A 26,715-nucleotide genomic window follows, 5' to 3' on the forward strand; every position below is an offset into this window, starting at 1 on the left:
AAGCCAGGTGGCTGGGCTGGCTGGGGAGGCTTCCTATTGGGAGGGTCAGGGACTTGAGCAGTGTCCTGAAGGGTGTGGGAGGTAAAGAGAGTACTGGGCGAGGGGCAGAATGGTGGCACTGTGTCTGTGTGATGTGGGGGCTGGGGCCCAGACTAGACGGACTTCAGGGCCGGGGGAGGGCCCTGGGGTTGTCCCAGGAATCATGGGGAGCTGTGGGGAGGATGTGGCCTGGGCAGCTGGGACCGGGACCTGAGGAAGGCACATTGGAGGAGAGGGTGCCCTGGACAGGGGCTGTGGGGAGGTAGGCCAAGGGATTGTAAGATGTGGGACACACAGCCTGGGCAGGCCACATTTGGAGGGTGGTCTTGGTACATCCAGGTCCCCTCTTGGCCTGGGGCTTGAGCCTTGTGACAAGGCCAGTGTGGGAGAGGAAGGGGTTCTCAGAGAGGAGGGTGGACACCCAACAGATCATGCAGGGATGGGGGGACCTTGGCCAGTGGGGAGGACATTAGAGACCTGCTGGGGAGGAAGAGCTTTGAGAGGTGGCTGCTGGAGGGGTCTCCACTGGAAACTTGGGTCGGGTGGGAAGGAGAGAAGAGGGGGGGCTGGTGCCTGAGTGAGGCGCTCTCCCAGTGTAGCCTCCACACCACCTCTGACCCCATCATTCCCTGGCCTTGGCTTCTGGGGGCAGGGGATTCTGTGAGATGCCATGTCTGGGCCAAGGGGAAGGTCCAGGTGGGGTGACTATGTAGGACCCTGAGATCTTGGAGTTCCGGGCCCCCATCCTGGCTCCACCTGACCTGTTCAATGACCCTGGGCAGGTCCCCAACCCTCTCTGCACTTCTGTTTCCCCATCAAATGGTCAGCTGTGCTCAGCTGCCCTGGGACGCCAGGCAGGTGGGCACACCGTGGGATGCAGGTGGTTTATTTTCGTGGACACACACACACTGGGAAGGCTCTAGCCAACGCCCACACCCTCCTCCCTCCCGGGGCTGGGTCCCCCACCTGGAAAGGAGGAAACACGGAGAGGCAGATGGATGCAGGGTGTGGGGCTGGTGGGCTGGGCGGGGCTGGCAGGCTGTGCCCCAGCTTCCTGTTTGCAGCCATGTGGGCCCCGCAGGGTGTGAATAAATAACCCAGGTCTGGCCAGTGTGGCCTCACTCCTCACAGTCCAGCTTGAGGCTGATGCTGCGGGCCTTGCCCCGCGCCAGGGTGGTGGGTGGCGTCCCTGGGCCCTCGCGCTCTGCCTGGCTGGGGCCCCTGGAGCGAAGTAGCTGGCTCTGTTTGCGCAAGAAGTCCACAGGGGCGCCCACACTGTAGCTGCTCTTGGCCAAGGCGGCCCTCGAGGGTCCCGTGGGGGCATGAGGGTGGGAACCCGCTTCCAATTGGCCCAGGTGAGCCACGTAGCCGTCGGAGAGGAACTGCAGGCAGAGGTGGGCAGGCATGAGGGGATGGCTGGCCTCGGCCCCACACGCTGTCCCCACCTGTCCTTCCTAGGCTTCTGAGGCAGCGTGGGGACTGTCAGCACTGGTGGAATGGCTGGCCATGCACAGCCTGAGCCGGACTCTTCTCAGCTGGTAGGAACCCCAGGCTGGAAGCCAGGGCACCACTGGTTTACTCCTACCGCTTGGCCTTAGTTTCCTCATCTGTAACATGGAATCTTAGGGGAAAAATAACAGCAGCTAACATTTAGCAAGCCCCTCCTTTGACCTGGAGCCCTGGCGGCGCAGTGTTTAAAGTGCTGGGCTGCTAACCAAAAGGTCCGTGGTTCGAACCCACTAGCCACTCCAGGGGAAGAAAGATGTGGCAGTGTGCTTCTCTAAAGGTAACAGCCTCGGAAACTCTACGGGGCAATTCTACACTGTCATGTGGGGTCGCTGTGAACCCAAATCCGCTGGACGGCAGTGGTTTGGGTTTGGGCTTTGCCTTGGCTCAGTTCTGTGACATTAAGGTGTGGTAAATCATTGGATCCTCCTGATAAGCTGAGGAGGCATGGTAGGTGCCATTATTTTAGAGAGGAAACAGGTCGAGGCCATTCTGGAGTGCGGCCAGCACTCAGGCTCTCCAGCACACTCTAGTTACCCCCACCAACTGTCCGGCTCTGACACACAGTTCCAAGCTGCTCATGACCCCAGCTCTAGGAGGACCACAGATCCCCTGAGGCCTGAGACACAAAGGGTTGGCATGCAGAGCATCTCAGAGCCGCGCCCACAGGTGCTACTACTATGGCCTGGGAGTCCGTCCGTCCTTGCTCCCTGCAGGGCCCCTCTCCCCTCGACGTGGCCCTCACCTGGCACTGCGCCTGCAGCTTCCGCACCGCGCGGCCCACGATGTAGGTCTGGCTGGGCGGCAGGCCCAGCGCCGCGTACACCGCCACGTCTTTGGGGGACCCGTAGCCGGCCACAATGTTCAGCTCCACCTATAGCAGGAGGGGCCCGTCAACGCCGCAGGAGGCGGGGCTCTGAGGCCGGAGGTGGGGTCTGCCGGGCTCCCCCCGAGACTGATGGTGTGGGGCGGGGCTAGTAGGACAGAGGTGGGGCCACAAGGTGCTCAACTCGCCGGGTCCCAACGGGGAGGGGCCCGTCCGATCTCCCGCGATGGCACTCAGGGCAAGGGGCCCTCGGACCGAAGGGTCGGGCAGGAGGCCCGTCAGGCAGCAAAGGGACAGGACCGGATGGCCCTCCCGTCCTACAGGCGGGCCGGGGCCGGGACCCTCCCCGCCGCGCACCTCCTGTACCAGGCTCTGCAGGAACATGGCCTTCTGGCGCAACGGGTCGTGAGTGAGGCCGTCGCAGAAGGAGACGACTCCGTGGGGGAAGTTGTGCTGCGACAGCCAGGCCACCACGCGGTGCTTCTGCATGTCGGGCCTACCCGTCACGTACAGGATCAGGTAGCCCGCGTCCTGCCAGTGCCTGCGGGCGGGGCGTTGGTCAGCCCTGGGCCTGGCGGGGCGAGCACGCGGGGGCAGGACGGCTCCTACCTGACCACGTCCACTGCGCCGGCGCGCACCTTGGGGTCGCTGCCCATGATGGAGACGCTGGCGGTGAAGGAGCCGTCGATGCTGAAGACCACGGCCTCTGTGCCGCGGGCCACCACGGTCAGGCAGCACTCGGCGTAAGTGTGGTCGCCCCTACGGCCCACAGGTCGTGAGCGCAGGGACCGGGCCCCGTGGAGGCCCTCCCCCAGGGGCCCGCCCCTCGCTCACCTGACCACCATGCGCACGGGGTAGACGCCGATGCCCAGCGCGCGCTCTGAGGGCACCGGGAAGGCCAGGCGCCCCGAGCTGTTGGTAACCTCAGTGCCAAAGTGGATCCACTTGCCAGACAGCGGCTGCGTCATGACGTAGATGTCCACCTGGCGGGGAAATGCGGGAGGGCCAATGAGGAGGTGCCCCGGGCACCCCCGACTCAGAAGGGGGGCAAGCCTGTCGTCGGGGGTGGGCTGGTGCTCAACTCCGCCAGACCGGAGCCATTCCGAGGACAGGAGGGTCCAATGGGGGTGGATCTGCGGGGACAGGCCGCAGGGTCCTGACCTTCTCTCCGGTAAGCGTGACTACGTCCAAGGGCCCGTACATGAAACGCCCGTTCAGCACCTGGGGGCGGCCCTCGCACACCACCGTGTCGTTCGCCCGGTGGTTGGAAGTGACGTTCTGGCGGGAGGAGACGGGGTGAGGCCGCGGCCAGGAGAGAATGGGATGCAGGGGAGCTGGGGAGGGGAACTTCGTTCAGGGGGCGAGGCCTGGCCCGGAGGGGGCGGGGCCAGGATCTCAGGGGCTTGGTCACCTGGGAGCGGGGATGCACGCCCGTTTGCACGCCCGTTTGAGGACCCCGACTTAAGAAGGGAACCGTGGTGCCAGGGAGTGAGGTCATGAGGAAACAGGGCCGATGCCGGAGCGCGGGTACCGCGGTCGTGATGAGGGGGATACTGAGAACGGCCGGGGCGCGTACCCGGATCTTGACCTGCGTACGCTTGCGCTGCCACCTCTCCCTAGGGAAGGCCGGGCTATAGATGGACGGCTCCTCGCACTCGGCCAACTGGGGTTGCTCCTTCTCGATCACCTGCGGCGGGACGGGGCGAGACCACGTGAACGGGGCCCGGGGCTGCCCCTATCAACCCCGCCCGAGTTTCCGTCCCCCCTCCCGTTCCCATCTCAGCCCCTCGCCCCGGCCCACCTGGCGCAGGATGAAGGCCACCACGTCGGCCGACTCCCAGTAGCTGGCGTGGAAGAGGTGGGGCAGCGTGACGGTGGGGAAGGCCGTGAGCGCCTCGGGGCAGTACAATGAGTAGTCAATCCGCTTGGTCCCCCACCAGCGCTCCAGGACTGTACGGCCACGGTGGGAGTGAGTCAGGGGCCTCCCGCCCGTGACCCCGATGGCCAGGGCGCTCTTCCCTCCCTCCTTCTGGCCAAACCTGCTCTCTGCCGAGCTTGGGCTCGGTGCTGGGGGGAACAAAGGAAGTGTCCCCTACCCCAACAGGCTGCACTGCCCAGGTAGGGCTGGCTGACTTACTCTTGACCACCTCACTGGTGGTGCTGGGGGCAGCTGGCTGGGCAGGTGGCTCGGTGCCCAACTCACTGCCCTTCCAGAAGGCACCGCTGGCCGAGGTGGGCGTTGAGGGCACCGTCATCTCCAGCTCCTCCAGAAAGAGGCCTGAGTGGGTCTGCAGAGTGTCGGCTGGGGGAGGACGGGCGGCCTCAGCAGCCCCCCTAGCCAGGCCAGGCCTGCCCTCCTGTCTTCCCACCACCACCCTGCCTGCCCTCCCCTTCTTGGCCGGGGCTTGGCTGAGGCTGGACTGCCCTGTGTCTGGGTGGGGTGCAGAGTAGGGAGCAGCCTCCTCATAGCTCACCCCAGCAGCCAGCTGCATTCCTGTCAGAATGCTGCCACAGTCACGCAAGCACATGCCCACCTGTCTCATGGGGCTGCACAGGTAGCTGACTGCGTGCATACCTGTACGCGCTCTACACCAACACATGGACACGAGCGCATATGGAGACACAGTACACTCCTCCACACACACACAGCAGCCACACACACACACACATCTGCCACACACACAGCAGCCACACACACACACACATCTGCCACACACACAGCAGCCACACACACACACACATCTGCCACACACACAGCAGCCACACACACACATCAGCCACACACACAGCAGCCCCCCACACACAGCAGCCCCCCCCACAGCAGCCACATACACACACAGCAGCCACACACACACAGCAGCCACACACACACACAGCAGCCACACACACACACAGCAGCCACACACACACACACAGCAGCCACACACACACACACAGCAGCCACACACACACAGCAGCCACACACACACACAGCAGCCACACACACACAGCAGCCACACACACACACAGCAGCCACACACACACAGCAGCCACACACACACACAGCAGCCACACACACACACAGCAGCCACACACACACACACAGCAGCCACACACACACAGCAGCCACACACACACACAGCAGCCACACACACACAGCAGCCACACACACACAGCAGCCACACACACACACAGCAGCCACACACACACAGCAGCCACACATAGACATCTGCCACACACACACAGCAGCCACACACACAGCAGCCACACACACACAGCAGCCACACACAGACATCAGCCACACACAATCTGCCACACACACATACAACAGCCACACACACATCTGCCACACACACACAGCAGCCACACACACATCTGCCACACACACACAGCAGCCACACACACATCTGCCACACACACACACAGAAGCCACACACACAGCAGCCACACACACACACATCTGCCACACACACACAGCAGCCACACACACACATCTGCCACACACACACATCTGCCACACATACACACAGCAGCCACACACACATCTGCCACACACACACAGCAGCCACACACACACAGGAGCCACACACACACACATCTGCCACACACACACAGCAGCCCTCCCACAGCACCCACACACACACACTGCAGCCCCCCCACACAGCAGCCACACACATAGCAGCCACACACACACACAGCAGCCCCCCACACACAGCAGCCCCCCTCACACACAGCAGCCCCCCCACAGCAGCCACACACACACACAGCAGCCACACACACACACACACACACAGTGGCATACACTTAGACACTGGCACACCAGGGACGCTCTGCCTCCTCTGTCTAGCTCAGTCACTGCACAGCACCCTACTCCTGGACAGAGAAATGTCAGAGGGAACTGAGGCTCCAGAACCCCCAAGGGACCAGGGTAGGGCTCTCTGGTCCTGGGAGTGGTGACTGAGAGGGCTACTGATGATGTGGGAACTACCTCATGTCCTCTTCAGTGAAGGGGACCCACCCACGTCCCTCCCTGCAGGTGCTCTCCTTGTTTGGGGCGTACCCAGCAGCAGGGATGAGCCATCTCCCAGGGGGAACTTCTGGTAGCGGGGCACTGTCAGTGGGGCGATGGCCTGGAACTTGGGGGCCAGCAGGGGCTCGAGGCGGGAGGCGCAGGGGTCGGCTGCGTGGAAGAGGTTGTAAATCTGCTCACAGGCTGGGCGCATCTGGGCCACTGGGTACCGAGAAGATAGAGAAAGGTGGGGAGGGGCTCAGCATGCATGCTGGGAGGAGGGTGTGTGAGAAGTGGCGCCCTGACATGCTGTGGCACTGAGCCAGCGTTCCCACCCAGCACTCCCTGGGTGGCCACTAGGGTCCTGTGTAAAGTCTCCTGGCCAAGGTGTTCTCAGAGCCTGTGATAGGCTTACGTGGTTCAGGACTCAGCATTCCCCAAACCTGTTGGACCCCTTCTCAGGCAGAGCATCAAGGAATGAAGTTCCTCTGGGAAACTTGGCCTTGGCAGTTCCCGTCTCTCTGGGCCTCCATTAGTTTCCCCTCCATTAGCCAGGTCGTTTAATTTGTACAGTGGGGGATCGCAGGTGAGATGGAAGCTCAGATGAGTTTGGCTGGATGGGGGTGGGGGCTGATCAGACAGAGGACCAGAAGCTCCCGCCCCACACTGAGGGCTCACCCTCCAAGGCGGGCATCACGGTTTTGCGCAGAGCCAGCACCAGGCCCAGTGGGGAGCCAAAGAGGAAGAAGCCAGAGACCTTGAAGTCAAGGCGGGCAGCGCTGGTGGGGCCATCGGGCGCCTCGGAGCCAGCAGCAGGGGGGCAGGAGGCTGTGCTGGGCCGCCAGGGTTCCCCGGAGGAGGTGGCTGGGGCAGCCTGCAGGCTGTGGGGGAAGGAGGTGCTTAGCTCAGCTGCCTTTGCTCTCAGCACCAGAGCATAGCAGGGTGACCGGACAGGGAAATCACCTGTTCTGAGCACCCTCGGGCTCAGGGCTTGCCACATCGCTGGGGGTGCGCTGGGCAGGCAGGGCTGAGGGTTCTGGGCTGGCCCGGCCCAGCCCCTCCACCCCATCTGCCAAGGGGTCCCGAACTGGGCCGACCTCGGGGGATAGCAGCTCGTTGTTCTAGATGGAACAAGGAAGACAAACATTCTCAGGCCTGGAGACCCTTCAGTTTCTACTTACTTGGAAACAGGAAGGAGAGAGGCTCGGGGGTTGGGCAGAGCAACACTGGGGAGGAACAGGAACAAGGCCGTAGGCAGACCTGCCCACAGAGAGGCTACACTCAGGGGCAGAGACCTGGAGAGGGAGAGAGACAGCCCCCCACTGACCAGACTCCCTCTGCGGCTGCTGCTCCGGCTCCCCGTGCCCGCACTGGCACTGTGGCAGAGTGCATCAAAGCCCAGGATCCCGCCAACTCCGTCCCCAATCAGCACCACCTGGTCGGGGGGGGCAATCTCAGGAGGGGCCTGTGGCCAGGCCATGCCTGGGGCTGCAGCAGAGAGCAGGCGGGGGCTGTTCCGGCAGCACGCTCCTGGGCACGTCCCTACACTCTGACCTGCCCACAGAAGCCGGTGCCCTCAGGTGAGCGCAGGAAGGCAGTGTAGGCCTGGTTTGTGTGGGCGATGACTGTGGCCACAGCACCCTGGTAGCGGGAGGATGAGGTGGCCAGCAGCGGCAGGGCAGCCAGTGGGATGTGGTCCTGGGAGCGGGACAGGCTGTCACCGTCATGGCTGTAGGGGCTCAGGCTGCAAGAGAAGGGGGCAGGTGGGTGGGAAGCCTCTAGCCGCTCCACTGCCCTCGGTTCCCCTCGGCCCACTGAGCAAGTTCCTGCCCTGTGGGCTGTGGTGGGGAGCTGCAGCACTGGGGAGGCCCCTGCAAAGGAGCCACTGCCTAGAAGCTGACGTCCAGCAGGTGAGTGACCGGCCCAGGTTGCTCAGGTAGGCCAAGAGCTCAGGTGTCCGGCTTCCCAGGCTCCTCCCCCACTGGCATGGAGCCTCCCTGATCCTAGAAGCCCCCAGGTGGCTGTCCTTGCCTTATGGGCCCTGTGTATCCCTTGCCCATCCCCCCCAGGCAGTACTTGGAGACAAGGGCGTAGGCAGCAGCACAGATGGGCGGGCAGGGCACCAAGCGCAGCGCCACATGGCCCAGGGCCTCGGGGAAGTGGATGCGGGTGACGGCCTCGAAGGCCGCGCTCAGCGTCTGCAGGTCCGCCTGCTTGGAGTTGGCGTCCCCGGGGCCCGCGTCCAGGATGCCGCCGCTGTGCAGGACCAGGAAGAGGGCATGCACCGCGCAGGCCTCGGCCCCCAGCTCCCCGCTGCCGTCTGTGCCCTGCGGGGTGCAGTGGGCACCAGGTGTGTCAGAGGGGATGGCTAGCAGGTGGCAGAACCGCGATGTGGGGCTTGGGGTGGCAACCGTGTTGTTGTTCGGTGCCATTGAGTTGATTTTGACTCATAGCCGCCCCATGTGACAGAGTAGAAGAAACTAGCCCATAGGGTCTCCTAGGCTGTAATCTTTACGGAAGCAGATCGCCAGGTCTTTCTCCTGTGGAGCTGAAGGGGCCCACCATGCTCACCTCTGAATCCCTGGCTGCTCGGGACGCATCCCCAGTGCCTTTAGTGGCCTCAGTTCCAGGGTCTGTAGGGCAGGGGAAGGCCAATTAGAGGGTGCTTAGGGAGCCCTGGGGCACCCCTGCTCTGGTGTCTGCCTGAGCCCCCTACCTCTTCTCTGACCTGCTCCCCACACCTGGTTCTCACAGATCATTTCACATTGTAAGGTCTTTGCCCCTGTGGGGCCTGCTGTCAGGGGGCCCTTGCCCCACAAAGCTTTGTTTGCTTGACACACTTCTAATTCCACCCTGACCAATATGGTAGCCACTAGCCACATTGGAGCCCTGGTGGCACTGTGGTTAGCGTTTGGCTGCTAACTGAAAGGTCGGCAGTCGAAATCACCAGCTGCTCTTTGGAAGCCCTATGGGGCAAGTCTACTCTGTCCTATAGGGTCACTGTGAGTTGGAATCGACTTGACAGCAACAGGCTTGGTTTTTGTTTTTTTTTTAGCCACATGTGGCTATTGAAATGAATTAAAAATTCAGTTCCTCATTTGTACCTGCCACATTTCAGTGCTCAGTAGCCGCGTATGGCTAGTGGCTACCATATTGACCCACCCACTGCCATCAAGTCGATTCCAACTCCTAGCGACCCTATAGAACAGAGTAGAACTGCCCCATAGAGTTTCCAAGGATTGGGCAGCACAAATATAGAAGATTTCTATCATCACAGAAGTTCCTTTGGATAACAATGGCCCAGTCCTCCAAAACTCAGCTTAGCCATCACCTTCCACATGCAGCCTTCCCAACTCTACATTAACTCTTCTGTCCTTTGTGTTCTGTCTGAACCTCGGATCTAGTAGTCCCCCTTCCAGTAGTCCCCCATTATCTGCTGTTTCACTTTCTGTGGTTTCAGTTACCTGGTCAACCGTGGTCCAGTTACCTGGTCAACAGTGGTCCAGTTACCTGGTCAACCATGGTCCAAAAATAATAGCCTAAGGCTATGTCACAGTGCCTAACTCATTCACCTCACTTCATCTCACGTAACTTTTATTACAGTATATTGTTATAATTATTCTATTTTATTATTAGTTCTTGTTGTAACTATTATTATTAATTATTGTTATTATTACTCTTACTGTGCCTAATTTATAAATTAAATTTTATCACATGTATGTATGTATAGGAAAAAAACACAGTGTATACAAGGTTCAGTACTATCTGCAGTTTCAGGCCTCCTCTGGGGGTCCTGGAACATATCCCCCACGTATAAGGGGGACCAGTGTACACTCAATCATCCCTCCACCCATTGTCCATTCATTTTTCGCTTTTGTATTTAATGAGCACTGCCTCTGGTTGACATTTATTTTGTGGGTCGTTGCTGTTGTTAGTTGCCGTTGAACTGATTCCGACTAATGATGACCCCATGAGTTACAGAGTAGAACTGCTCCATAGGGTTTTCTTGGCTGTAATCTTAATGGAAGCAGGTCATCAGGCCTTTACTCCGTGGTACCGTTGGGTGAGTTCGAACCACCAACTTTTAGGTTAGCAGTCAAGCACAAACCGTTTGTGCCGCTGAGGAACCCCTACATTCATCTCATTGTCGTTGGGTGCTGTCAAGTCAATTCTGACTCAAGTGAAAGAACAGACCCCAAGTGACAGACAACTGCCTCGCGGGGAAGCAGACTGCCACATCTTTCTTCCTCGGAGCAGCTGGTGGGTTCGAAATACGGAGCTTTCAGTTAGCAGGTGAGGGCTTTATCTACTGCGCCACTAGGGCTCCTTTACATTCATCTTAGGACCCCATTAAACTTATGACTGACCTGTTCTCGGAGTCCCCAGTGTCCAGGGCAGCCAGCCATGCGAGAGATAAATCAATCTTTATTGACTTGAATTGAATTCTCCGAGATGCAGACTGTCCCTTTCACAGGCCATGGGAAGGACCCAGCCCTCCCACTGTGTACAAGGCTGGCCATGGCCTGATGCGGGGTCCTCACCTGGCGCCCCCTCAGCCTCCGTGGGAGGGGCGAAGGCGTCAATGAAGTCATTGGAGTTCCACTTGGTCATCTCCTTGGGGAAGACCTCCTCACTGTCCGAGAAGCCTTCTGAGAAAACAGGGGGCTGTGTCACAGAGAGGGGAGCTGCCCAGGGATGACCTCTCCGCCCGCCACCAGGGCCCTGGTGCTGACCGTGGGCGTCAAAAAACTCCTCCTCAGAGCTGTTCTCGGAGTCACGGGCGATGTTCTGCATGCGCCACTCGGACAGACTCTGGGGAGACACGCCCCCTGCAGGGCCGGCTCAGCCACAGCCTGGGAGCCCAGTCTGCAGAGGGGCGCTCCCTCCTGGCCCGGCCCCCAGCCTCACCTCCGTGCTGGGACGAGTAGGAGGAGCGGGAGGACGAGGACCACTGCTTGCCGAAGCTGGTGTCGGGCGAGGCATCGGGGCCAGGAGGGGACTCTGGCCCATCGGGGGTGCTGGCGTGGGTGGCCCCAGACCGGGCTTCGGTGCCTGGCTTCCCGGAGGGCTGGGCCTCAGGCTCCTCACTGCCCGTGGTGCACTTGGCCATTCGCTGGGCCAGCATGCGGGCTGTCTCCTCCTCCAGAGCCCGGATATCGGCCATGCTCAGCTCGGTCCACTCGTCCTGCCAGCACCAGGCCTGGCGGTGGGCTCGCAGCATCACCCGGCGCAGACCTGCAGACGCGGAGGCATCAGAGCCCCCCCCACCCGGGTTCCAGCCACCACAGTCACATCCCAGCCCTTGAGGTTGGGTAATGGCTCCCCTGGGGACACCACTTGCCACAAAGTAGGGCAGGGCCAGCACTACCCAGGGGATGGGAGCGGGAACTGGGGCATCTGTCTTCCTGCCCCACCTCCCTCCCTGCCCACTGCCTCTTCCATCCCTGTGGACACCCCAACTCTGAGCAGTGACCCCACCCCCTCACCCCAGAAGCTGGAAGCAATGCTAGTTCTTGCTCTCTTTCAGCTGGCTTCCCGCTGACTTCCTCGACGTGTTAACAGTTAATGAAATTATTGATGGTTAACGAAGGTGTTAACAGTTAATGGCAGCGCTGGCACTTAATGAAGGTTGTAGTCAAAGATGATACCCATTCTGGGATATTTTCATCTTAAGCAGAGGAATAAAGTTAGAAACCCTTCAATATCCAAGAAAATAAAATAATAACGGTTGGGTTATAATTACAGTCATGCGTTGCTTAACGTCCACGATACGTGCTGTGAAACAGGATGTTGTGTGATTTGGACGTTGTGTGGATACCGTGTTATTTGCTGGGACAAACAGCCTCTCCCTACGATTTACTGCATACGTCTGGCAGCGCAACTGCTTTGTACACAAGAGACATGAGGTACACGTGTTGGCTGTGAGAAGCAACGCATTCCTTTCGTCCCATTGCATCTGCTTACGTCCGCTACAACCCACTCTGAATTCTCTCATAACCTAATGGGGCCACAGACACGTACGTGGTCGGACGTTGCCCGAAGGAACATTATGCGGTGCACGACTGTATAAGATTCCGGAAGGAAAAAAAAAAAAAAAAAAACAGTTGCCATCAAGTCGATTCCAGCTTATGGTGACCCCATGTGTGTCAGAGTATAACTGTGCCCCACAGGATTTTTCAATGGCTGACTGTTCAGAAGGAGAACATCAGGCCATTCTTCCAAGGCAACTTTGGGCAGACTGGAACCTCTAACCTTTCGGTTAGTAGCCGATCACGTAAACATTTGCGCCACCCAGGGCCTCTTAGCACGAAATGTATCAGAAATTTATATGTGGTGATTGTATGTGGGTGATTTTAATTTTCTTATTTGTGCTTCTCTGTATTTTCCATCTGTAAAACGGGAATAGCGATAGTCCTTACCTACAGGAGATCTTGCGTGTAAAATGATTCACAAAGTACTGGGCGTGTTGTGATTGCTCAGTCAATAACAACTCTTAGTATCTCACCTTCATTTCCAGAAGGGACAATCAAGGTGTGGAGGTGGGAGGTGGCTTGCTGCAGGTTCCACAGGGATCAGTAGTGGAGCAGAACCCAGGCCCCCGGACTCCCCATCCAGGGATCGGACCTGGAGGTGGGGCAGGGGCTGTGGGGTCATGTTTAAGAGGAGGTGCGGAACAGGAGGTCCTGGAGACCCAGGCCAGAGGATGGGGCTCTGGGAGCTGATGACCCTGAGATTCTATCTTGCTCCGTTCATGGAGCGATGGAATCTCAGGATCTTCATGGAAGAAGCAACATCTCCAAAGGCTGGAATGGATCTCAGAGATCACGTGGCCAGCTTCTTGCCCTCCTGACTGCTACCTGCACCTCCAGACTAGCTCCCCTGACCCCCAGCCAGGCTGCACTGTTCCCCTCTGGCTCACCGCTTGCCATATCAAATGGGAATGAGGGCTTTTTGGTGGGTGTTCCCCAGCGGAGGGGACGTGCTGGGTGCTCACCGACATCATGGATGAACTGCTCGATCTTGGCCTGCATGCCCCAGTAGCGGAACTCCACCTTGCACAACTTGTAGGCGCACATGAGGGGCCCCGTTTGGGCCGCTGTCCGTGCCCAGTCATCAGCCAGAGGTCCTCGGCCCGTCTTGACAGAGCGGTAGAGCCTGGGGTCCTCCTCTGCTTTGTACTCGGCTGGGGCCACTGCATCCCGCACGATGTCGATGGTGTCTGGGGTGGGGGACAGCAAGCACTCAGCCAGTGCTTGGAACTTCTCCAGAGCTGCCCATCGAAGCAGCAAGTGGCCCGGGGTGGGCTCCAGAGTCACCCTCACCCCTGCTAACCCCAGGCCTCACCTAGGATGCGCTGCCGTCTTTCAGCCCCGCTCAAGTTGAAGACGTTCGGCTGCTGCCCCGCATCAGGCAGGTAGTAGGTCTCTATTTCAATGGAGAACTTCTCTACGAAGGGGCAGGTGTACCTAGGCAGGGATGAGGGTTACTACTGTGGCTTCCAGGGCCATGCCCCTTGTGGCCACAGGCCCGTGCCCGCTCCACCCGCTCACCGGGTTCGGGTGTAGGGATAGGCGTTCCAGGATTCCTCCTCCACCTGTAGGGCAGCTTTCGGCAGCAGTGCCCGGAACCAGCCTGGGATGTGGGAGCCCACGTGGTACACCTTGTGTGTGTACTGCCCGCTGCCGCCCGGCCCATCCGTGTAGGGCTGGTTGGCCAGGATCTCCACGCCACTGCCCTCGCCACTCGACTCCTCCCGGCTCTTTTTCTGCAGCCCAGGGCACAGCAGAACAGGGATCTCAACCCAGGAGTGAAGCCCTTCCCAACTCATCCTGTGGCACCCCCAACTCAGACTGGCCCCCCGCACAGCTCTGGAGCCCCAATCCCAGCCCTCTTAACTCCCTGAAACCTGGCCCTGGCCCCTTCAGCTCCCTGGGATCAGGATCACAACAGCCTCTGCCCAGTCCCCCGTGGGGACTTATTCGGTCATTCAAACATTTATTGAGTGCCTACTCTGTGCCAGGAATTGTTTGGGATTATATTGACTGGGATATATCAAACAGAACAAACATCCATGCCCTGGCGGAACTTACATCCAAGTGGAGCGAGAGAGACAACATAAAAGCAGATTATATGGTGTGTTAAGAAGCACTGGTGGCACAGAGGTAAAGCGCTTGGCTGCTAAACTGAAAGGCCAGCAGTTTGAACTGACCAGCAGCTCTGTGGGAGAAAGATAGGGCAGTCTGCTTCTGTGAAGATTAGAGCTTCAGAAACCCTATGGGGCAGTTCTACTCTGTCCTATAGGGTTGCTGTAAGTCGGAATCAACTCGATGGCAGCGGGTTTGGTTTACGGTATGTTAAACAGTGGTGCGCGCTGTGGAACAAAGAAAGGGGGCTCAAGGATTGAGGACTGCAGTTTTAATATGATGGTCAGGGGAGACCTGGTTGAGAAGAAACATGACCCAACACTTGAAGAAGGTAAGGGAGTGAGCCATGCAGACATCAAAACGTCTGCAGGCTGGGGGACCAGAGTGGTATTGAGTACTGGAGGCAAAGGAGAAAGAAGCCCCTGCTAGGCCGTGAGGTGGGAGGGTGTCGGGCAGGCTCAAGTAGCAGCAAGGAGGCTAGAGAGGGCTGGAATGGAAGAATCAAGGCGATTAACCAACTCCACTTCTCTGAGGACCTGACCCTGATTCCCTTCCTCCCAGCTCCTACCATACCCCTAGTAGCTGGAGAACCCCAGGCCCTTCCCAGTTACATCTCTGGAGTCAGGACTTGCCCCCACTCAACTGCCTGAGGCCCATCTGGGCCCTCTTGCCTCCTCAGGCTCCAATCCTACAGTTCTGGAGAACAGACCTCAGCGCCTTGGCCTCTCTGAGGCCTGCCCCAGCCCCCTTCCTCTTAGCCCAGACCGCTCCCTCACCCTTTGGGGCCCCTGCCTTCCCCTTCCCTCCCCACAGCTTTGGGGCCTGACTCTCATCCCGTGTCCCTGACCTCTTGCAGCTGCCAGGACCCTGGCCCCCTCTCCCCCCACCTCTCACTGTTGCCTCCTCCTCAGCTCCTTCCCCTTCCCCCACAGGATTACCGACTCCGAGGAGGATTAAAAGAGCTCATGCGTGGGCTGAGCGTCCAACCTGGGCTGGGCACGTGGGGGGCAGGGAGGCGCCACTGGCTCTTCTGCCCCTTTCCCACAGCCCTTACCCCACGTGGAAGAGGGGCTTCTCTGCTCCCTGGGCTCTGTCTGAGCCCTTTCAGCCGGGGCAGGACTGGCTGCGTTCAGGGTGCGGCGCCTGGATAGTGCCAAGCCTGCGCGCTCCCGTCGCTGTCCCCGTCATGCCGCAGGCCCCTTGTCCCCTCGCCTGCCCTCACCTGGATCATGTAGAGCTGGGCCACCTGGTACTCGTCCAGGCTCATGGGCAGTAGGATGTGGTACTCCTTGATGAGCATCTTCAGCGCTGGGCCCACGGCCTCCGCTCCGCCTGGCGTAGGCACCGCCGTCAGTGCGGGGCGGCGCGCGGCCACGAGCCCTGCGCGCGTCCCGGGGGGCTCGGGCCGCCGGACCCCATGCCGGCCGCGGGGAGGCGGGGCGAGCCGGACCGCCGGGGGCCGAGGGCGCAGCCCGCAGAGCGCTGACCTCGTTTCCTCGCAGCCCCCCCACCGCCGCCCGCCGTCACCATGACAACCGTGCGCTGACGCGGGCCCCCCGGAGCGGCGTCGCGGACCCGCGGGCGCCAGGAAGCCCCGCCCCTTCAGCCGTGACCGCGGCTGGAGCCCCTCTCTGCAGCATCCTGGGAACCTAGCCCCGGGTGCCCTGGCCGGTCCTCTGGACCCACCTTCCCTGGCGGCCCGCCCCCCGAACCCTTTCCCGGGTCGGTGGGGTTCCGGGGTCCCCCACTCGGACATCCTCTTAGAGCCCTGTCTCCTCGGGCGTCTCTCCGAGGACAGACCTGCGCGTCCCACCCGTCAGCATCCCTGCCGGGGTCCCTAGCCCCATCTGCCCCTACCTCCAGGGTCAGACCGCCCCTTGGTCCCCACCTGCCCTCCCCGCCTGGCCGGCAGCCCGGGCCTCAACTTCCCCTCCCCAGTATCCTTCCTGGACCCCCGGCCCCGTCGCCTCTCCACTCGTCTACGGGCCGCCCCACTATCCACTCAGGGCGTGACCCCTCCTCAGGCTAAGGCAGAGTGGCACCACTGGGTATCCCAGCGGCCCCGGAATCTGGGGGCCGCTCCCCCCACCTGCTCCCCGGCCGGCGCGGCGGTTCAGCTGCAGGCACTTCCCCCCACCCCCGCCACTCCCCATCTCGCACCCAGCGAACAGGCTGGAGGCCCCGCTGTCTCCACTTCCCTGTGCTCCCCGGCGTCCCCGTCCCTCACTGAGCTCCTGGCCCGCCCGCTGACGTCCCAGCTCACCTCTAGCTGGGGAGCGGCGCCCCTCACCCGACCCGGGCGGAGGCGGCCGGGCCGTGGGTCGGAGCCCGGAGCGCCCCCCGCCCCGGCCTCGGGTTCCAGCAGTGGCCGGCCTCCCCGGAGGAGCAGCGCGGGCCCATGGCTCCGACCTTCCTTCGGTCCGCCTGCCGGCGTCCCTGCAGTCACCTCCCCGCTGCCCGCCGCGTCACTGCTGCCGCCCCACCCCCTTCCTGGGCCCGCTGGCCCTCCCCACGACGTCGGAGGGCTGGCCCCTTCCTTCCCTACTAGCAGGCAGCAAGGAGAGGCCCTCCGCCAAACGCTGGCACTTACTTCCTGGGTGCTGCTTGGGGCCGCCAAGGTACTCCTGCTTTCCAGGCCACCCCGGCCCAGCCCTCCAGTGTACAATGAAGTGGCGGAGTTTGCTGTGGCGTTGCACCATCCCTACAGGAAGCCCCTCACCCTCTGCAGCCCCAGGAACCTGTGACTCAGGGCAGGGGAAGTGCCTCCCTCAAGTCCTGCCAGAAGCTGGGGACTCTGACTTGCCTCTGCCTGGGGTTGGGGTCTCAGGGCCCCAGGCCTCTACGATCGCTCAACTATAGGACCGGGGCATAGGCTGCCACTCCAAACTCTTGGGTCAGCCCCTTAATGGCACTCCAAGGCCTTCTCCACCTGTACCTTCCGGGTCCACAAGTCCGGCCACCCAGATACCAGACCCTGGGCAAAGGCCAAGACACTTGCAGATGGCCAGCAGGTGGGCTCACTGGGCCCCGCCCTCCCCGCTGGAAGGTGCTGGGCCAGTGGATGGCAGCACCCAGCTGGGTCTCACCCAGGCTGGAGGCCAGTCCTCTCCCCTTGACCCTGTTTGCCAGGAAAACAGTGCTGGGCAGTGGAGAGTGCCCCTCTCCTCTAAGGAGTCGGGGCTGGGGTGTACTCAGAGCCTCCCAGGGCAGATTCAGAGTGGAGGATGTTGTTAGGGCATTAAGGCATATGAGGGAATGGCAGAAGTGAACCGGCCACCCGGCCAGGCACTACTTGTAATCCAAAGAAGAGCCCTGTAGGCCCAGGCTAGCAGCAGTGCCCGCTAGCTGTACGGGCAGCCAAGGCCCTGTGCTGCCCCCTCGTGGCACCACACGAAGGGGTGCAGGGCTCTCAACTCCTGCAACCCCTTCCACCACCTACAACTGGAAGGCCAAGAGCCTGAGCTGGGGCCCATCCAAGGGACAATGGGCAGCAGAAGCAAGGCCAGGCCAGGTTCAGTCGGTCTCTGCCCCATCTCACTCCACCTCCCCGCCCCATCCCTTCCCCTCCTTGTCTGGCCCACCCAGGCTTGGCAGAGGAACCAGACCCAGAAAGGCTCAAAGCTGAGAGAACAACTTCAAATCATCTTTATTTTATACAAAAAGGGCATATTTAGCAAAAGACACACTGAGAAAAGAGTTGCTATGGCCCAGGAAACAAGGCAGGGAGGTGACAGGCCTTCCGAGACCTGCTGGGGGACAAGGGGATGGGACACAAAGTGGTCAGCAGTGCTGGATAAGTGCTGAGTGGTGGAGGCCCCAGAAAGGAGAACGTTCCAGCTGGATCAACACTATTGGTAGGTCATGGGTGGGTCTCATAGTGACCCTGCTGCTAACTATTGCACGGGGCCTCAGTTAGTGCTGCTGATCGGAGTGGGATTTGCCCCTGGTTCCTGGAGGGCACCCACCAAGGGACACAGGACAGGAGGCCCAGGATGGGGAGTGCAACTCGGGGTGAAGGCCAGGGAGAAGCTGGTGCTCTGCAGTGGCTGGAAGGGTCCGGACGCTGAGGTGCAGGCGCTTCCTGTTACGTGCGGGCGTTTCGCTCTGTCTCAGCCAGGCACTCTCTGACTAGGGCCCGTGCATGGATGATGCCTGGGGTGGGGAGGGGTGGGGGAGTAACATACGGGGTCTCAGCAACCCTCCAGAGCCCACCCCAACCTCCAGAGGAAGATCCTGCCCCTCCACCCTCTTCCCGTCTGTAGTTATTGTTGTTGAGCGCCCTCCAGTCAATTCTGACACATAGTGACCCCATGTGACACAGTAGAACTGCCTCAAAGAAATGTTCTAGGTTGTGATCTTTATGGAAACAGATCACTAGATCTTTCTTCCACAGAAAAACTTAGTGGGTTCGGACCACCAGCCTTTTGGTTATTAGCAGAATAGTTAGCCATTGTGCAACCAGGGCTCCTTCCTCTCAGTTAAAAAAAACAAAACAAAACCAAACCTGTTGCCGTGGAGTTGATTCCGACTCATAGCAACCCTATAGGACAGAGTAGAACTGCCCCATTAGGTTTCCAAGGAGCAGCTGGTGGATTCAAAGAGGCAAACCTTTGGTTAGCAGCCAAGGTCTTAACCACTGTGCCACCAGGGCGCCTCCTTTCAGTAAGAGACTGGATGAGATGGGAGGCTTGGCTAAACCCCAAATTTTCCTTGTTAAAATGCCAACACCCAGTCCCCTCCCTGGAAATGGTCTCGATTTAAATTTAATTCAAAACCCCTCTCTGGATAGTGACACTGGCTCGAGGTCTAGGCTCCACTCAGGTGGCCTCCAGATGGCCTTCCTTCCCTAAGAGGTTGTTCGGCGTCAGGGCAGGGTGCGCCTGAGCTTGCTTACCTCTCTTCAGGCGCTCCATGGCACTCTTGCTTCCAGCATAGGTGGGCCGGATCTCTTTGCCCATCTCCTCAATGACCGACAGCAGGTCTGTGTAGGTACTCTGGGAGCCCTGGGCGCCCGGTGGCTTCATTGCCTAAGCCAAAGAGAACAGGGCAGTGAGCTCAGGCCCCGGGTGGGCTACCAGCCCTCATCCCTAAGCAAGCTGGCCGTCCCACTCACCTGCACATAGCCCATGGAGGGAGGTCCAAAGTCGTTGAACAGTGGCCTGAAAGGGGCAGCGGCTCCCGGCACCGAGCCCGACGGCGACGGGACGCTTCCGGCTGCAACGGGCGCGAGGAAGAGGTCAGCACGGGGCAGGGACGCCTCCTCCCAACGTTCCAAGCCCCGGGCCGAGTGTTTCCGATTCCCTCCAAAAGGATGCTTCATTCCAGGCTGGTCAACTTCAGGGACAAACCCCACCCCCTGCGCCCCACCTACAAGCCCTTACGTCACCACGCCCACTTCGCAGGCCAGGAAACTGAGGCTCCAGGAGGGTAGGCGGCAGGCCCGGTATTGCAGAACTCAGGCCGTCTTCTCTTGGAGACCTCGAGCGCCCGGGGAGGCGAGCAGGGGTGGAGCTGGGTCCTCACCTGTAGGGACCGGGGTGCCGGGCCCAGGGGTACTGGAGCCGGGGGTGCTGCTGGGGGCGGGGGCGATGGGCTTGTAGGACATCCCCGACTCTCGGGTGCGGGCGGACGCCGGCCGGCCGCTGCTCCGGGGTTGGCTGCTGGCCGCTCAGCTGCGCGCTGATTGGCAAGCGGGCTGCACGCCCCTGGTAAATAGAGCGCTGGCCGGAAGGGCGGGCGGGCTCGAAGGCTCTCTCACTCCCGATTGGCAGGCCGAAATGTCATTCAAACCTCCTCACTGGCCGAGACCCGCCCCAGCAGGCCGCAACCGCTGTTGATTGGCCTCTGTCTTCCGGACCTCGCACCTGTCTGTTCCGGATTGGGTGGCGGCAGAGGCCCTCCACAATTGGCGAGTTCGCGGCCCGGGCCGGCGCGCTCTCAATCCGATTAGTCCCAGGGTTCCCGGGGCGGGGCCTCGGAACCTGGATCTGGGTTTGGGCCGCCGCGGATCGCGCAGAGGGGTCTTCTCGGCGCCTTACTTGCGCCTTACTAGCGCTGCTTCGCGCGTCAGCTTCGGGCCGCCCGGACCTCGGCCCAGTCTCGGTTCGGCTGGGTCTGCTGTCGCCGCGGTCGCCGCCGCCAAGCGCGCCTGTCCCCCTCTCCGGACGCCGAAGGACTCAGGGCTTTGACGTTCCGAGCCCTGCGCCCCACCCTGTGCGCTTTTACGTCACCTTTTCCCGGTTCAATAACCTCTCTCCGATTTGCGCATGCGGCTGCCTAAAGCCTTCGTTCGTTCCCATGGCAACGGGTCCAGCTTCCGACGCCACCACCCAAGCCTTTTTCTCTGGATTGGCAGGTCCTCAGTTCAAGGATTGGAGGGAGACTCATTAACAACCTGCGTTATGCAGATGACACAGCCTTGCTGAAAGTGAAGAGGACTGGAAGTGCTTACTGATGAAGATCAAAGACCACAGCCTTCAGTATGGATTTCATCTCGACGTAAAGAAAGGGAAAATCCTCACAACTGGGCCAATAAGCAGCATCATGAAGAATGGAGAAAAGATTGGGGTTCCCAAGGATTTCATTTTACTTGGATCCGCAATCAACACCCATGGAAGCAGCAGTCAAGAAATCAAAAGAGGGACTGCATTGGGCAAATCTGCTGCAAAGGACCTCTTTAAAGTGTTTAAAAGCAAAGATGTCACCTTGTAGACTAAGGTGCGCCTGACTCAAGCCATAGTATTTTCAGTCGTCTCATATGGATGTCAAAGCTGGACAATGAGTAAGGAAGACCGAAGAATTGACGCCTTTGAATTGTGGTGTTGGCGAAGAACAATGAGTATACCACGCATTGCCAAAAGAACGAACAAACCTGTCTTAGAAGAGGTACAGCCAGAATGCTCCTTGGAAGCAAGAATGGTGAGGCTATGTCTCACATACTTTGGACGTGTTATCAGGAGGGATCCGTCCCTGGAGAAGGACATCATGCTTGGTAAGGTAGAAGGTCAGTGAAAAAGAGGAAGACAACAAGATGGATTGACACAGTGGCTGCAGCAGTGGGCTCAAGCATACCAGCGATTGTGAGGATGGCACAGGACCAGGCAGTGTTTTCTTCTGTTTTATTTAGGGTTGCTATGAGTCTGTGGGTAGTGGTTAAGAGCTATGTCTGCTGATTAGGTCAGCAGTTCGAATCCACGAGGCGGTTCTTGGAAACTCTGTGGGACAGTTCTACTCTGTTCTATGGGGTCGCTGTGAGTCGGAATCGACTCGACAGCAATGGGTTTGGTTTGGCTCGGGTATGAGTCGGAACTGACTTGACAGCACCTAACAACAACAACAGGTTCAAGGCTGGTGTTGGATCCCAGGGCAACCTCACAGACCTCTCAACCTGCACCCAAGACACCCCACACCTCTGCTACAGATAACGACAACAGCAGTAACAGCTGACCTTGGTTGAATACTTGGTGCACGTGATGCCTGTACTAAAGGATCACAGACAAGAGCACAGCCTGGAGTCAGACTGCCTGGGTTCAAATCTCAACACCACCCATCTCATCTTAGTATGGCTCAGTTTCCCCGTCTGTAAAATAACTATCTCATAGGGTTATGTTGTGTGGATTAAATGGATGTATGTGAAGTGCTTATTTGTTTCATTTCTCTTGTCCCTGTCTCACTCCAGTACCTCAAAGCCTTTTCATTCCCGTACCCATCAAATCTCATTTCTCATGACCCTAGATCTCAGACCTCCTCCTCCATTAAACAAAACCTGTTGCTGTTGAGTCGATTCTGACTCACACTGACCCTCCTCCATTACTACCCCTTTTTCCCAGGTGGAGGGACTGGTACACGCGAAGGTGTGGCACTGTGAAAGCACAGGTAATAGGGGAACAGCAGGTCAGTTTTTCCCTGGAGGGTTCATTGGAAAGCAGGCAAGGGCAGCCGAGATAACAGTAGGGGCAAGAGAAGAACCTGGGTGGCAAGCGTATAAGGAAGCAGAGATACCTGCATACGGTGTTTCCGTAACGTCATCTGTGCATGAAACTTCTTCAAGGGTCTTTCCATCTACTTAATATTTCCTTATAACCCAAAGTATAAAATAAACACCCGTGAGTCCATAGTGATATAAATAAACAAATGGGAGAGAATAGAGAAATCACCTGTAGAAATAATTCGAAATAATTTACGTAGAGATGCTGCTCTCCAGGAGCGTGTGATAGCTAATGCTATGTGTCCAGTTGGCTAGGCTATGATTCTCAGTGGTTTGGCAAACACTATGTAATCATGGGAAACCCCGGTGGCGTAGTGGTTAAGTGCTATAGCTGCTAACCAAAAGGTCAGCAGTTCAAATCCACCAGGGGCTCCTTGGAAACTATGGGGCAGTTCTACTCCGTCCTACAGGGTCGCTATGAGCCGGAATTGATGGCAACAGGTTTGGGTTTTTTTTCTTTAATCATCTTACATTTTGTGATCCGATGTGAGTAGCCAATCAGTTGAAAAGGCAGTTTTCTTGGGAGTGGGACCTGCCTCCAGTATGTAAATGGATGTTCTGGCAAAGCTTGGTGTTTTTTGATCCTGTACTCTTCTCATCTGGTCGCTTGACCTCCAGGTCTCTGGTTCGAGAAGCCTTCAGCCTGCCACCTGACCCGCTGATTTGGGACTTGCCAACCCGCACAGTTGTGTGACCCATTTTCTTGAAGTCAGTTTCTCTCTATATATATCTATGTCTGCCTCACTGGTTTTGCTCTTCTAGAGAACCCAGACTAAGACAGAGAATAACTTCTCCCTCCTTACATGTGAGCTGTGCATAGTGACCTTCTTCCAAAGAGTACAGAATGGAAAGGGAGAGAAAAAACTTAACTGTTACGGATCGAATTGTGCCGGCCAAAAATGTGTGTCACCTTGGCCAGGCCATGATTCCCAGTACTGTGTGATTGTCTGCCATTTTGTCATCTGATCTGCTTTTCCTGTGTGTTGTAAATCCTACCTGTTTGATGCTAATGAGGCAGGATTAGAGGCAGTTATGTTAATGAGTCAGGACTCAATCTGTAAAATTAGGTTGTAGTTGATCTCTTTGGAGATATACAAGAGAGAAGAGAGCACAGAGAGGAGGGAACCTCATGCCACCAAGAATGAAGAACGAGGAGGGGAGCATGTCCTTTGGACCTGGGGTCCCTGCACTCTGAGAAACGCCTAGACCAGGGGAAGATTTAAAACAAGGACCTTTCCACAGAGCCAACAGAGAGAAAAAGCTTCACCCTGGAGCTGTCACCCTGAATTTGAGCTTCTAGGCTACTAGACTGTGAGAGAATAAATTTCCATTTGTTAAAGCCATCCACTTGTGTTATTTCTGTTATAGCAGCACTAGAGAACTAAGACAATAACTTTACCTTGGAGGAACTTGACCACCACTCCCTCAACCAGGTGATCAAGGTCAACATCAAGTTGGTTCATTGTGGTTTGAATGCCTGCTGATAATTCGCATTTCCACACTAGATGTACTGAATCTGAATCTACGTTTTAATAAGATCGCCCAGTGATTCTTATGTGTAATAAAAATTGAGAACCACTGCTGCACTGGTGCTCTCAGAATTGGTCCCTAACCAGTAGCATTAGCATCTCCTAGAAGCTTGTTAGAAATGGAAATCATCAGCAGGGGTTCAAACCAGAACCCTGACATCAGCAGTGATAAGTCACGCATAAACACTTGATGTGATGTGTTGAGAAGGGCAGTTTACATCCGGGATCTTCCTCCCCAAAACACATCACCCCAGTCTAACCATGAGAAAAAAATCAAACAAATTTCAATTCCTACTCATAGTGACTACAGCGACCCTATAAGACAGAGTAGAACTGCCCCATAGAGTGTCCAAGGAGCACCTTTTGGTTAGCATCCATAGCTCTTAAATGCTGTGCCACCAGGGTTGTTGTTGTTGTTAGGTGCTGTCAAGTTGGTTCTGACTCATAGTGACCCTACGAACAACAGAAGGAAACATTGCCCAGTGCTGTGCCATCCTCACAGTTGTTCTTATGCTTGACCCCATTCTTATAGCCACTGTGTCAATCCATCTCGTTGAGGGTCTTCCTCTTTTTCACTGACCCTCTACTTTACCAAGCATAATGTCCTTCTCCAGGGACTGATCCCTTCTGATAACATGTCCAAAGTATGTGAGACGTAGTCTTGCCATCCTTGCTTCTAAGGAGAATTCTGGTTGTACTTCTTCCAAGACAGATTTGTTCATTCTTTTGGCAGTCCATGGTATGTTCAGTATTCTTCGCCAATACCACAAAGGCATCGATTCTTCTTCGGTCTTCCTTATTCATTGTACAGCTTTCACATGCATATGAGGCGACTGAAAACACCGTGGCTTGGGTCAGGCGTACCTTAGTCCTGAAGGTGACATCTTTGTTTTTCAACACTTTAAAGAGGTCTTTTGCAACAGCATTGCCCAATGCAAATTTCTTGACTGCTGCTTCCATGGCTGTTGATTGTGGATCCAAGTAAAATGAAATCCTTGACAACCTTAATCTTTTCTCCGTTCATCATGATCTTGCTTATTGGTCCAGTTGTGAGGATTTTTGTGTTCTTTATGTTGAGGTGTAATCAGTACTGAAGCTTGTGGTCTTTGATCTTCATCAGTAAGTGCTTCAAGTCCTCTTCACTTTCAGCAAGCAAGGTTGTGTCACCTGTACAATGCAGGTTGTTAATGAGTTTTCTTCCAATCCTAATGCCCCATTCTTCTTCATATAATCCAGCTTCTCAGATTATTTGCTCAGCATACAGATTGAATAGGTATGGCGAAAGGATACAATCCTGACGCACACCTTTCCTGACTTTAAACTATGTAGTATCACCTTATTCCGTTAAAATGACTGCCTCTTGATCCATGTACAGATTCCTCATGAGCACAATTAAGTGTGTCAGAGTTCCCATTCTCCGCAATGTTATCCATAATTTGTTATGATCCACACAATCGAATGCCTTTGCATAGTCAATAAAACACAGGTAAACATCCTGGTATTCTCTGCTTTCAGCCAGGATCCATCTGACATCAGCGATGATATCCCTGGTTCCATGTCCTCTTCTAAATCTGGCTTGAATTTCCGGCAGTTCCTGTCAATATACTGCTGCAGCCACTTTTGAATGATCTTTAGCAAAATTTTTCTTGTATGTGATGTTAATGCTACTCTTCGATAATTTCCACATTTGGTTGGATCACCTTTCTTGGGAATAGGCGTAAATATGGGTCTCTTCCAGCTGGCTGGCCAGTAGCTGTCTTCCAAATTTCTTGGCATAGACGAGTGAGCGCTTCCAGCGCTGCATCTGATTATTGAAACATCTTAATTGGCATTCTGTCAATTCCTGGAACCTTATTTTTTGCCAATGCCCTCAGTGCAGCTTGGACTTCTTCCCTCAGTACTGCCAGTCCCTATTCATATGTGACCTCCTGAAATGGTTGAACATCGGCCAGTTCTTTCTGGTATAGCGACTCTGTGTATCCTTCCATCTGCTTTTGATGCTGTCTGCATCATTTATTATTTTCCCCATAGAAACCTTCAATATTGCAACTTGAGGCTTGAATTTTTTCTTCAGTTCTTTCAGCTTGAGAAACGCTGAGCGTGTTCTTCTCTTTTGGTTTTCTATCTCCAGCTCTTTGCACATGTCATTATAATACTTTACTTTGTCTTCTCTAGCTGCCCTTTGAAATCTTTTGTTCACCTCTTTTACTTCATCATTTTTTCCTTTTGCTTTAGCTACTCAATGTTCAAGAACAAGTTTCAGAGCCTCTTTTGACATCCATTTAGGTCTTTTCTTTCTCTCTTGTCTTTTTAATGACCTCTTGCTTTCTTCATGTATGATGTCCTTGATGTCATTCCACAGCTCATCTGGTCTTTGATCATTAGTGTTCAATTCGTCAAACCTATTCTTGAGATGGTCTCTAAATTCAGGTGGGATATGCTCAAGGTCGTACTTTGGCTCTTGTGGACTTGTTCTAATTTTCTTCAGTTTCACCAGAGTAGGAAAAAAAAAAAAAAAACCAAACCCACTGCCATCGAGTCGATTCTGACTCATAGTGACCCTATAGGACAGAGTAGAACTGCCCGATAGAGTTTCCAAGGAGTGCCTGGCGAATTCGAACCGCAGACCTCTTGGTTAGCAGCCACAGCACTTAACCACAACCCCACCAGCGTTTCCTATTTGAAAATAAATGGAT

The 26,715-nt window shown here is 57.0% G+C and overlaps 2 protein-coding genes across 9 annotated transcripts; both read right to left on the bottom strand.

Moving 5' to 3' along the window:
- Positions 1-850: 850 nt before the first annotated feature.
- On the bottom strand, positions 851-16,951 carry PITPNM1 (phosphatidylinositol transfer protein membrane associated 1). Of its 5 annotated transcripts, none has more exons than XM_049892665.1 (24): positions 16,767-16,951; positions 15,726-15,835; positions 13,910-14,124; positions 13,704-13,825; positions 13,354-13,578; positions 11,268-11,594; positions 11,093-11,188; positions 10,901-11,008; positions 8,931-8,992; positions 8,436-8,686; positions 7,914-8,103; positions 7,687-7,794; positions 7,323-7,480; positions 7,038-7,240; positions 6,411-6,581; positions 4,509-4,649; positions 4,173-4,321; positions 3,783-4,058; positions 3,533-3,649; positions 3,206-3,354; positions 2,981-3,130; positions 2,729-2,912; positions 2,291-2,419; positions 852-1,421 (listed from the first exon to the last, which is right to left on the bottom strand). In XM_049892665.1, the coding sequence occupies exons 2-24, from the start codon at positions 15,801-15,803 to the stop codon at positions 1,158-1,160; spliced, it is 3,873 nt and encodes a 1,290-aa protein (XP_049748622.1). In that variant the 5' UTR covers positions 15,804-15,835; positions 16,767-16,951; the 3' UTR covers positions 852-1,157. The 5 variants fall into 5 exon arrangements, with proteins under 5 accessions (XP_049748626.1, XP_049748625.1, XP_049748622.1 ...); XM_049892664.1 differs by having other exon boundaries at positions 853-1,421; positions 4,509-4,673; XM_049892667.1 differs by having other exon boundaries at positions 856-1,421; positions 3,948-4,058; positions 4,509-4,673.
- Positions 16,952-18,125: 1,174 nt separating this feature from the next.
- CDK2AP2 (cyclin dependent kinase 2 associated protein 2) lies at positions 18,126-20,329 on the bottom strand. Of its 4 annotated transcripts, none has more exons than XM_049892720.1 (4): positions 20,027-20,329; positions 19,617-19,717; positions 19,398-19,530; positions 18,126-18,655 (listed from the first exon to the last, which is right to left on the bottom strand). In XM_049892720.1, the coding sequence occupies exons 1-4, from the start codon at positions 20,106-20,108 to the stop codon at positions 18,588-18,590; spliced, it is 384 nt and encodes a 127-aa protein (XP_049748677.1). In that variant the 5' UTR covers positions 20,109-20,329; the 3' UTR covers positions 18,126-18,587. The 4 variants fall into 4 exon arrangements, with proteins under 4 accessions (XP_049748677.1, XP_049748678.1, XP_049748676.1 ...); XM_049892721.1 differs by having other exon boundaries at positions 19,885-20,120; XM_049892719.1 differs by lacking the exon at positions 20,027-20,329 and adding an exon at positions 19,008-19,088 and having other exon boundaries at positions 19,617-19,868.
- Positions 20,330-26,715: the final 6,386 nt, after the last annotated feature.

Source organism: Elephas maximus, chromosome 7, assembly GCF_024166365.1.
Source record: "Elephas maximus indicus isolate mEleMax1 chromosome 7, mEleMax1 primary haplotype, whole genome shotgun sequence".
Classification (NCBI taxonomy): domain Eukaryota; kingdom Metazoa; phylum Chordata; class Mammalia; order Proboscidea; family Elephantidae; genus Elephas; species Elephas maximus.

Excerpts from the sequence above, each read along its gene's own strand:
- PITPNM1 (XM_049892664.1), bottom strand. The coding sequence starts at position 15,803 with ATGCTCATCAAGGAGTACCACATCCTACTGCCCATGAGCCTGGACGAG. Across the intron at positions 13,826-13,909 it reads TATCCCTACACCCGAACCCG|GTACACCTGCCCCTTCGTAG; the intron begins GTGAGCGGGTGG and ends ATCCCTGCCTAG. Across the intron at positions 8,993-10,900 it reads GGAGGCTGAGGGGGCGCCAG|ACCCTGGAACTGAGGCCACT; the intron begins GTGAGGACCCCG and ends CCTGCCCTACAG.
- CDK2AP2 (XM_049892718.1), bottom strand. The coding sequence starts at position 19,823 with ATGAAGCATCCTTTTGGAGGGAATCGGAAACACTCGGCCCGGGGCTTG. Across the intron at positions 19,531-19,616 it reads CCTCCATGGGCTATGTGCAG|GCAATGAAGCCACCGGGCGC; the intron begins GTGAGTGGGACG and ends TCTTTGGCTTAG. Across the intron at positions 18,656-19,397 it reads CATGGAGCGCCTGAAGAGAG|GCATCATCCATGCACGGGCC; the intron begins GTAAGCAAGCTC and ends TCCCCACCCCAG.